The 12533-nt window shown below is 39.1% G+C and overlaps 1 protein-coding gene across 4 annotated transcripts in view; it reads right to left on the reverse strand.

Annotated features, from left to right (window-relative positions):
* Positions 1 to 12533, reverse strand: part of TBC1D8B (TBC1 domain family member 8B) — a 47166-nt gene that overhangs the window by 5432 nt on the left and 29201 nt on the right. Inside the window, exons 10-20 of one of the 4 annotated variants that reach the window (XM_080365662.1) lie at positions 11147 to 11361; positions 10576 to 10693; positions 9586 to 9871; positions 7812 to 7941; positions 4456 to 4554; positions 3181 to 3249; positions 2728 to 2968; positions 1772 to 1837; positions 1410 to 1493; positions 484 to 540; positions 50 to 150 (exon numbers count right to left, since the gene is read on the reverse strand). In XM_080365662.1, the coding sequence (XP_080221788.1) occupies positions 50 to 150; positions 484 to 540; positions 1410 to 1493; positions 1772 to 1837; positions 2728 to 2968; positions 3181 to 3249; positions 4456 to 4554; positions 7812 to 7941; positions 9586 to 9871; positions 10576 to 10693; positions 11147 to 11361 (1466 nt within the window). Of the gene's footprint in view, positions 1 to 49; positions 151 to 483; positions 541 to 1409; positions 1494 to 1771; positions 1838 to 2727; positions 2969 to 3180; positions 3250 to 4455; positions 4555 to 7795; positions 7942 to 9585; positions 9872 to 10575; positions 10694 to 11146; positions 11362 to 12533 lie in introns of those variants that run through there. The other 3 variants (XM_080365663.1, XR_013923831.1, XR_013923832.1) reach the window with 3 other exon arrangements.

Below are 12533 nucleotides of genomic sequence, written 5' to 3' on the forward strand. Positions count from 1 at the left end.
CTTAAAGGATAAACAGCACTCAAAAATAGACTTAAGACTCACAGTTTACCTGATTCATTCTTGGCAAATCCTTAATGTTTTCTTCTTTCTTAAGAAGTTCATCTTGCCATTGCTTCAGATATGCCTGAATATCAACCTTCCCCTTCCCTACTTGACCAAAAAAAAAAAAAAAAAGTAGTAAACAAACAAGAACTAAGAGCTTCCCATGAGGGATGATGAGCAGAACTGCCATCCTCTATGTCATTCCTTCTCACCAGAGTGGTGAGGCCAAGGACTAAACACAATCAGAGTTTACATTACCCTCTCACCCGCCAGGACTATACTTATAAAAGCAGATATAATGTTAGCACTACGCTAGAGATGACGTTACCAGAGATGATGTTACTCAGTATACTTTGTCACCACATGCTTTCCACGTACTTTCTTAGCTCTACTCTCCCAAAAGTCAGACAGTTACCAAATGTGTCTCCAGGATTCTTTTACCTTTTTCAGGGCTGCTCTTCAAAGAATCACTTTCAAGACTATCCCCAACAGATGGAACTACAGTTTAGGCAGAGAAAAAGAAGAAAGTTTTTTATTTGAGAAAGGAGAGCCAATGGTTCATTTCCTTTTATCAAAAATTCCTTCCTTAAGGAGCAAGACCCTCAATGACCCCATGTTCTCAACACAGATCAGGCCAAGAAGAAACCACATGGTAAGATTTGTATATTTTCCATAAAAATAGAAGCCACCATGAGGCTGGAAATTACAAAAGAAACTGCCATCAGTTGTATCAAGCAAATAATCATAATGTACATGCCCCGTGTCTTGAACAGGACCCATGTATTACAGATAAGGTACCTTTTGGATAGATTTAAAACCAAAAAGGATCTGTCTTCCAAAGAAGTAAAATCACACAGCTTTCCAAACAGAGTATTTTACCAACTCCATAAACTTACACACCACAAAAGTTTTTTCACCTTACTTGGTTTAAAATGGAAGCAAAGGATTTTGAAATGCTTGCTTATGTGCCTAAAAATAATAATGAATTTTGATGTTTTATTTCTCGAGGTAGGAAATATCATCTCTTTGTGCCTTGAATACAAATGTGAAATGGCCATCCCTTCAACAACCACTGCAACAGGATGCCTACAATGCTGAAAAATGCTGACCGAATACACTTGTAATACACAAATACACATGTAAATACCCACAGCCTTTGAATTCAATCATCAGACTAGCTATCCACAAATTCTGCACTACTTTATGAAAATGTGACTATCTACAGAAGATTTTCACAGAGGACTCATGTTAACAGTGACATGATTACTGGATTTACTAGTTTTCAGAAGAGATTCCCCCATTTTTCACCACGAGATAACAGATTCCTTCTAATATTCTTCAGGCAAGGCTCACACTCTGAAGCTTACCACTGAGTTGGCTGAAGTGGATCAGTTCTTCTTTGGAAAGATCATCACCTTTAGAAGGGCTTAGAGATTCTACCTCAGTAAAAGCTGCAATAAATAAACAAATAAAGTGGGTTTGGGGCTTCCAAGCATTACCAAAGCTGCACTAAAAAGCAAAAGCTTTGCACAGACAAATAGGCCCTATGAAGAGAAATGGTGTTAGAGCAGATTAAGTCCTTCCCAAACAAGACATCACTGTGAAAGAAACAAACATCTGTATTACAGCTGTTGGACTGTACTGTAGCCAGGACCGGTGACAACACAAAGAAAAGTAAAGCTAAGAAGCCAGGAACAGCCCTCCCCAGATGCCACCACCTCTCGCTTACCTGGAGGGATGTGCAACTTAAAAAGCAGCTTGAGTTTGTCAGTGAAACTTCCATTATACATGGTATCTGTCAGAGGAAAGAGGCAAGACAGTCTGTTCAACTGGACCAAACTTGAAAACACCCTCTTACCCTAAACAAATACAACCCCGGTAGGCTGGAACTGGACATGTGTCCTACCTTACATGGAGTATAATTAGAGATGAAGCTTAAGGAAGGCAGTATCACCTGCAGCTGAGCCTGGGGTTTGCCTACACTGAGGAAAGAACACTAATAATGTCTACGACTTACTAAAATGACACCACAGAAGCAAAGAAATACAGCATTAATGTCTTCTCAGCATTTTCACTTAAATTTTTGTCTCCTGAACAATCCCGTGTTGAAAACAACAGGAAAGGAACAGAGCAGTAAGTCAAGAAAACTTTCAGTTCCCCAGAAATAATAAGGCATCGGTCATCTTGCACGATCTGTGTATGAGATGGCTTAGTATGAGGAAGTGTTTATCATCGACCAAACAGGCTGGGCAATGAGATCATACCATTTCGTAATTTGCTGCGTTTTGATGCTAAAGCCATATTTAAATTTCATCTCAAACAGATTATTCTCCAGGGGATTAATGTCTCAGAAAAGTTACTAGTTTGTAAAGCTTCGTGTTAGCTATTTAGGTGAATTATAGAGGCTTTAAGTTACGGAACTGTGCTCTCATTTTCTTGTCCGCATTTCACCATGGAATAGCTCATACTAAGCTCAAGCTTATAAATACACTTTCAGCATTTGGCTTCCATTTAAATAGTCTTTGCTATTCATTTCACATGTTAAAAAATAGACTATTTGACCTTAAGTTAAGAGGCTAGTCTCTTTAGGCTCTTTATATAGTGTCTGGAAGGTGATGCACCCCAGGACTACTCCCAGATGGAGTTCCCTTCTGAATGTGCTACATATAGGTGTTGTTCTCCTACCAAGAACACAGGCAAATTGTTTGAAGTTTATAAGGCAATCGGAGCTCTCATCCATCAGTCTGAATGTCCACAATGCAAGTGAGTCTTTGTTTGCACAGTGTGACCAGGGGCTCAAGAGATGACAGAGAACCCTGAATTGCTGGCAATCAATCCGATACTGCTCAAGATACGGCAGACTGGCATCATGATGTTGTAAGACGGGACTATTTACATTCCAGTAACAGGAAAGAAAGTGTTCCTTCTGCAAAAGAAAGATAAAATGTTAAGATTTTTCTGAAACAACAACTGTCTCTGGGTGAAAGATGTGGAAAGGTAACTATGTGATTTGATTTAAAGCTGACATGTAAAACATATGTTGAATCCAGCTTTTACTTCTATTTGTTAAAACTGTTTCACACCCATAACACAGTCTACCATTAAGATGGACGTACGGTGAGAAAAACGGCACATTACCTTGAATAATTCATAAAGCTCTTCAAGATCACTGGGACTGAATTTTACGTCCTGGGACACAACACGTAGCTGAAACAAAATTAAGAGAAAATTAATTAATGAGTCTTCTTGTTTTGGAATAAGCCTGTAGAATAAAGTTATAGGAGACTTAACCTTTTAATAATAATAAATAGACATATTTATTATAAATAAATAAATAAATAAAATAATAATAAATTCCAGGTTTTGGCACGTTACAATTAGGGGTAAGAATACAACTTCTTTTAAAAGCAATCAGAAGATTATAGAGTAAAAGAAATAATCTCTCCCCAAAAACGGGAGCTTAAAGTCAGTCACATTAGTTGCATACATGGAGTCTACACTATGAAACCCAGGAGATAACCCCCAACTATTTATAAAGATATAACACATAGTTTCCTTTATAATGGGCAAATGCATGTTCAGCTCACAACAGTGAAGCTGAATCCTCACTTTTTAATTAAAAAAAATAAATTGTTCACAGCTTTTTAAAACAAAGTTAGCTACAAGACCAGGTTCTGTCTTCACAATACATTTTTTTTGTAAAATGAAATACAACAGTTACCATCTTAGCACAACCAACAGCATTTAGTAGTATCAGTTGCTACAAGCTACATTTACTACAGAAAGAAGCACTGGTTGTTAAATAGCCTAGTATTATCATCAGTTACTGGGAAGGAGCCACTGAAGAAAATAGACAAACAAAAGGAACTGCTTCGCAACCTCTACCTTCATTCAGAGTCTGAACGTAAAGGACGAAATTGACTGCTAAAGAGCTCCCACACCGTGCATGCACCACCAGACACCCACGCACACCACAGACCTTGCTGAATGCAGTACAATAATCTCTTCACTGATTGCCTCCCAGAGTAAAAATGCAGGTGATTAATTGTTTTACTGTAGCACTGTGGACATTTTACAGTGCTCTATGCCTCTAAGAGAAACGCATTAACAATTTAACAGCAGCAGACAGAAATATAGGTCAGCCTGTTCCAATCAATGCAGTGTCAGAGATAAGCCAGCCCTCAGAAGCTGTCTGCGATGGTGTTCCTTCTAACGAGACCAGAAGGTCATGCTGTGATTCACAGCCTGTAAACGTCACAGGGCAAACCTCAGTTAATAGACACCCTGCAGACAAGAGGGATTTCATTGTATAAAATTATGTATTTGGCCCTGGAAAATGTAGCTCTTCTGAGAATTTTCCAAAAGGGAACACATTTTATCAGAGAAAGGATTTAGCTCTTCCAAGTCACTCACCACATTGTGTTTGGTCGTAGCTTCCAATGTCTGGATCACGTAAAGCCTGTTCCTGCTGCGCATGCTCTCAACATCCTCATATCGAATATCACCGTATCTCTAAGAAGAAAGGCATCTTTCCATGAAATCAACTGGTGCTAGACACATCAAAGCAGATATTTTTGTCTTTCTTGCATCTAAGTACATACAGGTATGGACACAAAGGAAGATCCCAGAAACTCTGAGCAAAAAAATCATTTATATTAGAAGCACTAACATTCTCCCTAAACAGTGCAACTTTTAAAAAGGGTGATGGAGAAAGAAGGAACTGAAGGAGTTCACAGTGCGGGAAGAGATTTTACTGCATATTGGCTCTATATCCAACTCTGCTATCACATGGTAAATACTACTGCCAGGTAGCAAAGTCTAAGATGTGTATGTCGTCACTCTAGTGAACTTCAGAAATTAGCTGAAGTAATTTCTGAACCATTCTTAGCTATCTGAGCATTAGAGTAGAATAAATACATTTACCTTTAAAGAAAGGTGGGATAGTAGGCAAAAACTAGAAACAAACTCCTAGAGAAATCATGGAACAAATTATTAAACAACTAAAATCTAAATAGAGACAGGTAAGATAAATCAAAACAGGCTGACATTCTTTATCAGGATCATGTTAAATCAATTCCATTTCCTCCTATGAGGAAATTCAGTCTAGTGCGTAGAACTGAAACAGCGGATAGGATACATCTTTACTTCTGTAAGGTTTTTGACACTCTTCAGCAACACATGTAACCAGAAAGACACGGCCTAACCACGACCACCGTGCACTACATGTACAACTGGTTCTAACAGCAAACTTGGAGAACAAAGGAAGTTCAGAAGTTTTTCCCACAGCGTGTTTTGTTCCCATTTTCAGCAATGCACTTTAAACAAGATATAAAAAAACTGCAACACAGTCATGAAGCACAGAAGGTTTGAGGAAAGGTTAGAGGAACTGGTTGTGTTGAATCTAGAAAAAGAAAAGACTGGATTTGAAAGGGTCAATGATAAAGAACAACCACCTAAGGACAACAAGGAATTGCAGAGAAAACTGCAATTGACTATCCTCAATAGCACTTTATGAGCACCCAAGAGGAACTATACTGGAGACAAGGATGTTTTCTGACAAGGGCAGAGAAATCCTGCAACGGGCTCAAGTTTTTGCAGATTCTCTTTTGTTGAAGGGTTTTAACAACATTAGACATTTTTCAAGGCTGATCCGGGTGTATGCTGAACAGGGAGCGGAACTGGATGACCTGTGGATTTCTCTTCTAGAACTGTATTTCTGTGTTCCTGTGAAGACCTCTACCAGCACACTTCTGACTTGGAACAAAGACGAAGCAGAGAGAAACTACATCTCTGAATCATAACTCATTCACTGGTCTGGCTTCTAGGCACTGATATTGTGCAATGGCCTCAGTAAGAATATAAATAAGATGTATAATCTAACTCTGAATTAGTGTGATGTGATAAAATGTTACACGTTCTTCCATTCACTAGTTAAATATGGCATCTTCACATCTGATTAGACTGCCAAAGCATAAGTCTTGCATTTGTGCCTGAGTCATAAAGGCATGAAACTGAACATAATTTTAAAATTCAACTCCATATTTTTTCACTTAATCTCATCTCAATCTTGTGAACACCTTTGCAAAGCAACAGTACCACAAAGAACATCTCTGTTCACTTATTCATAATTTGTAAATAGATCTATCTGCAGGATGACAACTCTCCATTGCAGCAATCTTTTAATTTCAAAATTTGTTTTATTTCCACAGTGATATGAAAATAAACCCTTCACCGGATCAGAACTGTGTTGAAATCAACTGTCTGGTCAAAACGGGAAGCAGGAAACTGTCTCTCACTTTGTATCAGCAGTTCCCAAACAAGGAGTTGTGACACTGACCAGCATCAAAGACACTCAGTTTCAACTGAAGATAAAAATTTGCAACCAAAAAAGGGGCTATGAGGGGATTAGAAGTGGGAGAATCGGATTCAAGGATCTGCCCAAATCAATGTTCAAAAGCTGTACCAGATCAGAGGCTACTGTTTTGGTCTAGCCACCTGTCAGCAAAGGCAGGAGAGTTTCTTTTGCTTTGTCTTCCAGCAGTGATTCCATCCCTGTGAAAACTTCAGCTTCTATTTCAGAATGCAATATAGAGCACTTCATTATTTACCATCCCTGTCCTTTACCCTACAAGTATTCACCCTCACTATGAGATCTCACCATGACAAGAAAGACTCATAATAATTTGCAACTCTTCTTACAAGAATCTTAAGTCTTTTATGAATACAATTCTTCAGTAACATTCTTCTGAAACAATACTGACAGCAGAAGCACAGACTTTTTATAAGATTAGCCCAATGCTGTAAAGATACTTCAAGAGAACTTGAATTTCTGATTCTTGTCTTTGTTAACCCCACTAAAGGCAAAGTACCCTCTTCTCAGTAAAAATAAAAAGAGACAGTTCCTAGAATTATACAAATTACAGTTAGTTAATCTTTTCCAAGTAAAGACCAGGACATTTTTCCAAAACAGATTTATTGTGGATCTTTCACTAGAATCATATGAGTCAGAATCAGAAAAGAAAAAAAAAAGTATCATATAGATAAAAGAAACCAGTTGATAGCAAAATCAAAATGTGAACAAATCTCTTCTCTCAGCTTGCCTTTCACTTCAGGTCTGCTGAGCAGAAACTTGTCTATAAGTGGGTTAATACTACTCATGCCTCATGAAAATCTGGGGACAAAAGGAGAAGGAGAAGCTAGACTTACTCCCTCCCCAATGCCGAGCTGCAAGGCTAGACACTACAGAAATCAAACTTGCAAACTGAAAGAAAGTGCTAGAAAATCACAACTGGTCTTCCTTACCGAACACATCTCTCAACAGTTATTTAACCCATACAACAAACTACTCAAGTATACACTTTCCTGCACTGGTTGTTATGGCAAATGTTACCACTGTCTGCAGCGTGCAGTAATCGGTCTCATATTAGTAAATGCAAGAGCTGTTTCTGCTGTACGTTGTCATTTCGTTGACATGACATACCAATAAAGTGAATGAGGGATGGCCACACGTGACCTGTGATGAACCTAGGGAACTCCACTCAGGACAGCCTAGCAAGCACATTCCAGGCAGTTAAAGAAACAAAACAACGAACAAGCCTACCCCATAACCTATAAGTTTTCAGTTCTCAACAACCTACAGAACCCCATTTCTACCAACCTACACAGGTTTTCTACTCTAGTTTGTACAACACAGCAGCACTATTTTTAAGGTAGCCCATGCAATGTGAACACTGCATGGGATGCGAAAACATACCCCCAAGAACACGTACTTCATTTGACTCTCGGATCAAATCAGTAATGTCCACTTTTGGATGGTCACTCTTTGTATTGCTGAGGTTGGAGCCCTGCTGCACAGCTGGAGGCAAAGGGCTGTCTTTGTTAGTGACACTGTCAAAAAATCTGCACAAAGCAAACACACAAGAAATCAGCAGGAACCAGTTTATCACAACAAAACAGTAACATCAGCATCTACTGAAGAAAAAGTGCACGGAGAACGGGAAACAGCAAAGAATATTAGCATGAGTAGCACAAAAATGCTGTAATAGCAACAAAGGCATACAAATGTGGGAACTGCCTACCCTGAGAAGGTTGTAGAGCTTCTAACCTTTGGAGATTTTAAGACCCAGCTAGAAAATAACATGGCTGGTGTGATCTAGTGCTAGCAGTAATCCTCTTTTAAGTGGGAAATTAGAGGCTTGCCAAAGTCCCTTCCACTCAGCATTCCCCTTGTTCTCTAATCCATCTAGCAAGGTTGTACTGCATAACTGGGAGAAAGGAAGAGTGGCTTGTCCTGAACTGTGACCAAGGCAATCGTAATTCCCCAGGATGCATAAGCCACGACACGTCTGATCTGGACCTATTCATCATACCTACACAGCCCGCCAAAACAGATTCATTACAGAGGCTGGCCATTTCGTTTGCCAACATTAAGGAACACCTATCTACGGACCCAAAGCTTCCTTTTTCTTGAGGAGAGGCAAACTACTGTAATCATTTTTTAAATATACTGGCATGCTGAAGGCTGGATTAACTGCGCAACAGATTAATTGTGTTACAGCCAGACAAAATGTTGAAAGCATCAAAATCCTGGATGTCAAGTGGAAACTTGTTCGGTTCAAGTGAAAGTGTAAATTTCACCATACTTCTAGATTTTAAATTTTAATACACTGAAACTGGGTGAATGTGCTTACTGTTAGGGTTTTTTTTAAGTTTTAAATATTTAAATGAGTACAGCTAGGTTTTATAGTAAATACCAGACTGCATGGTCTCTTATAGTAAAAAATACATTTTCCTCATTAATTCTGTAGCTCCTACCCTATTCAAACATGCAACATTTAAAAGCCTCACTAAAAGGAAATTCTTATTATCAGTTCTTAGCAGTCATAACTTGGTGACTACTATAGCACATTCATTCTGCTGTTTTAATACTCTATGGTACACAATCACAGCAGCAACAACAGAATTTAGGTAGGTAGTAAAGAAAAAAACATGCCAGCTTTGCTTGCAACACATCAGTTTAAAATGTACTTTATGTTGCATATTTGAAGTTATTCTTCAAATACTAATACAGAACAAACATCTGGTTGTGACTGTCCTCATTGCATTTTTTTGTCTTATTTCATTAGCAGCAGAGGAGCCACTATAGCCTAAAATACAACTACTAAGCTGTAGAACGTCTTGTCAGTAAGTTGATGCCTGAACTGTTTGGAACAGTTTTAGTATGCTCTAAATTACCTTCTCATTAAGGAAAGCCGCCTTCTATAAGTGATATAAATTCCAGGCAAACCCACATTGCTTTTACTTTAAAATACACAAAATGGCAATGGTTTTAAAAGAACTTTCATGGCAGATGGGATTTTCAAAGGATCCAGGCATACTTTCCAGCCACCCCTTTCAGAATTTCAGCCGGAGATGAACACTTAATTCCTCTAAACCCTTTGGAAGTCCTGGCCAGATGTCTTCTCAGCTGCCCCAGAATGACTTATCTATTTGCAATTATAGCAGCTGCCACGCAGCCCATATGAATAACAGTTACAGTGATACCTGTTGAGAACAGTGACCGCTTCTGCATCATCCTTACAAGTCAGCAACTTCTCCATGTTGTATTCCAGCACTGCGAGACCGAGCTGCAAGATTGCCTTTATTCCATCATAGAAGAAACAGTCCACCACATTGACTGCACTTTCAATAGGCAGCACACTGATAAAAAGGGTAAGGAACCAGGAGAGAGAGACCGAGGAGAAAAAAGTCATGTCCATCATGTGGTCTGTCAACTGAGGCAGATGAACCCTGATGAGCTCCTCAAACACTGCCTGATCTACCAAGGCACCTGCAGGGAAAGGATAACAAAACCACCACCCAAATCTTAATACAGAGAAGCATACTTTTCTCAGAGCACTGGCCAGAAATCAAGCCCCTGTCCTAACGCAGCTTCGTTGGAAAAGCAAACACAGGCCCAGCTGTATGGAATCATTGGCTTCGTCCCCTACGCTGGAAGCTACGCACTGTATGCATGGGCCCAGAGCCTTGCTGCATACTGTAAAGTGTGTTAGCACTTTTGTGTGCGGGTGGCTACTTCCAAGGATTCTCCTGACAGCTTATATACCCTCCCTGCAGTTAGAGAGAAACTTCACAGCCGACTTCCTTCTAGCATATATACCTGCGAGTACTGAGTATGAGATCAAAGACTAAGTCTGGACCTGGAGTAACTTCTTCCTTTAAGCTGACTTAAGTGTCAAATAAATAGCATGAGTTGCAGTTATAATTCCAAAAGAACAGTATAAAAAGTCTAAATTACTTCTTTCTGAGTAGTTATGCCTAGAGTAATGACAATATCTGAAAATCATATCCAATCCTGTTTAAGGAGTTGTCTTGGGACAGTCTCTGTAACTTCCATTTTCTACTTCACAGTATTGAACCAAATGCAACAGTTTCTCCCCATTGTTCAGCCTTCAGCTCACTCCTTACATTTGTTCTTAATGAATGATCATTTACATTCAGTTCTAGATAGATGAAAAGACAGACTGATGTTACCAATGATTCGACGATTGAAATAATCAGGTAGCATCCTTTCACACACAGCAACCAAAAGCCAGAATGCTTCCTCCTCTTTGGCATACAGCAGAAGTACTGATGTCAAAATATTCATTGCCTGTAACATTTAAACATGAAAGGAAGTATTTACAAGGAAAGATGCTGAAAACACAACTGTTGTCATTTGTTAAAATTTGTGTTTCTGAAAGCATTTCACAGCATATTTTTAGAATGCTAGGATAACCTACAGCCATATCCAGTGTAAGACTTTTACCTCTGTATTATTAAACACAAAGCATAGTATTTAAATGATATAAAAATATTTCTAAGTGCTAAAAGCCTAGTAAGAATGCAAAGGCACATATGAAGTAGAAATTACAGCATTTACCAATAAATTCAAGTACAATGTAAATACTCATGTTACACAGTGGGATGAAATAAGCAAAGTAAGTGAACCACTGAGCAAGAAACCCTTCCATATTTATGTGACTGTTTTTATGAGGTGCCACTATACTGCCATCATGAGCTAATACTGAGACAACCAACATTAAGAGTCTCAAAACTGCTGTACCTGACAATACCCTATTTGCGGATTCCTGTATGCATAAGCTGTAAGAACTCTCCTGAGTGCAGAAATTCCTGTGTCACTTTGAAAAGCAGGATGCTCAGGTAAGGAGCGACGTAAATCTCGTTCAATTTCATCAGTAGCTAAAGTGCAAGTTCCTAAGGACTTTTCCACCAGCTCAGTGTAATAACCAGGGTTGGAGGCCATATCATTCACAGCACCTGCCAATACATTGCATTGCACAGTATTAGGGGACAACAGTAAAGTATCCACATGATTGTCTGCAATTTGTATAAACATTTTTGGTGACTACTGAGGTACCTCACGAATATGCAGGTATTACTGCAGTAATGTATAAGAGTAATTCTACTGTAGAAATTAATGGAATTACTCTGAAACAAAAACAGCAAAGTGAAATAAAATAAGGCTTGGAGGAAATCTAAGTCACATGCCATGATAAAGTTGATTTTCACTTTTTTGTTTCATTGCGGGGCAGGGGGAAGCTTCCTTTCACCTACAATTTTGCCCAAGATTTCTGGCAAACACAATACCCTTCCATTTGTAGAGCTGAAAATGGATTAGAAAAACTAGGCAAAGGACTGACATTTACCTAATTAACTCTATAATTTTAATGTCAACACCTTCCAATTCAGAGATACTGGTCTGGTAACAGAAGCATAAATGCCTATGTAAACACTCAAAGAACACTAACAAAGGTAAATCCTTCACGTGTCCTCAAAAGGTACGACCATACAGTAGCTGAATGAAGAGTATAAAATGCATTTGTTATGATAAACAGATCCTCTGGAACAGCAGAAAGCTCTGCCCAGGGGAACACAGTTGAGTACAGCTAGCAGAGTACTGGGTGGCTCCTCAAAATCTGCAGCTCATTTTCTAAATCTAACACAGGCTTCCTGTACGACCCTGACCAAGTCAACGGCCGCTGCTTTTCTGAAGTGTTTCAGAGAATGGGACTAGAAAGTGCACAGCAGTGTTGCAAAGCAGTATCTTCGTTCCCAGGGCCTCCATTTCCCCAAGTTAAGTGCTCTGACACAGCAGTGTTCTAAAGGAGAAAGCCACAAACACACACTCAGAGCTTTGGCAAGAGATTCCATATGTGTAAGAAAGTTCACAATACCTGCACATCTCACCTTCTCTGGGGCCAAATTCTCTGCCAGGAAAATGTTATTTTTTTGTGTCTCTGGTAACATTAGCCTGTCAGACAGCTTAAATCAAAACTACTGAAACACAGTCCCACAACCATGCTTTTCTTTTTAGCAAGTGAAGAGGCTTTGCTGAAACTGACTGTCCCCTGGAACGGCATGTATTATAGAATCATAGAATCATTTAGGTTGGAAAAGACCTTTGAAATCATCAAGGCCAACTGTTTACC

This window comes from Falco punctatus (genome assembly GCF_963210335.1).
Source record: "Falco punctatus genome assembly, chromosome: 15".
Classification (NCBI taxonomy): Eukaryota; Metazoa; Chordata; class Aves; order Falconiformes; family Falconidae; genus Falco; species Falco punctatus.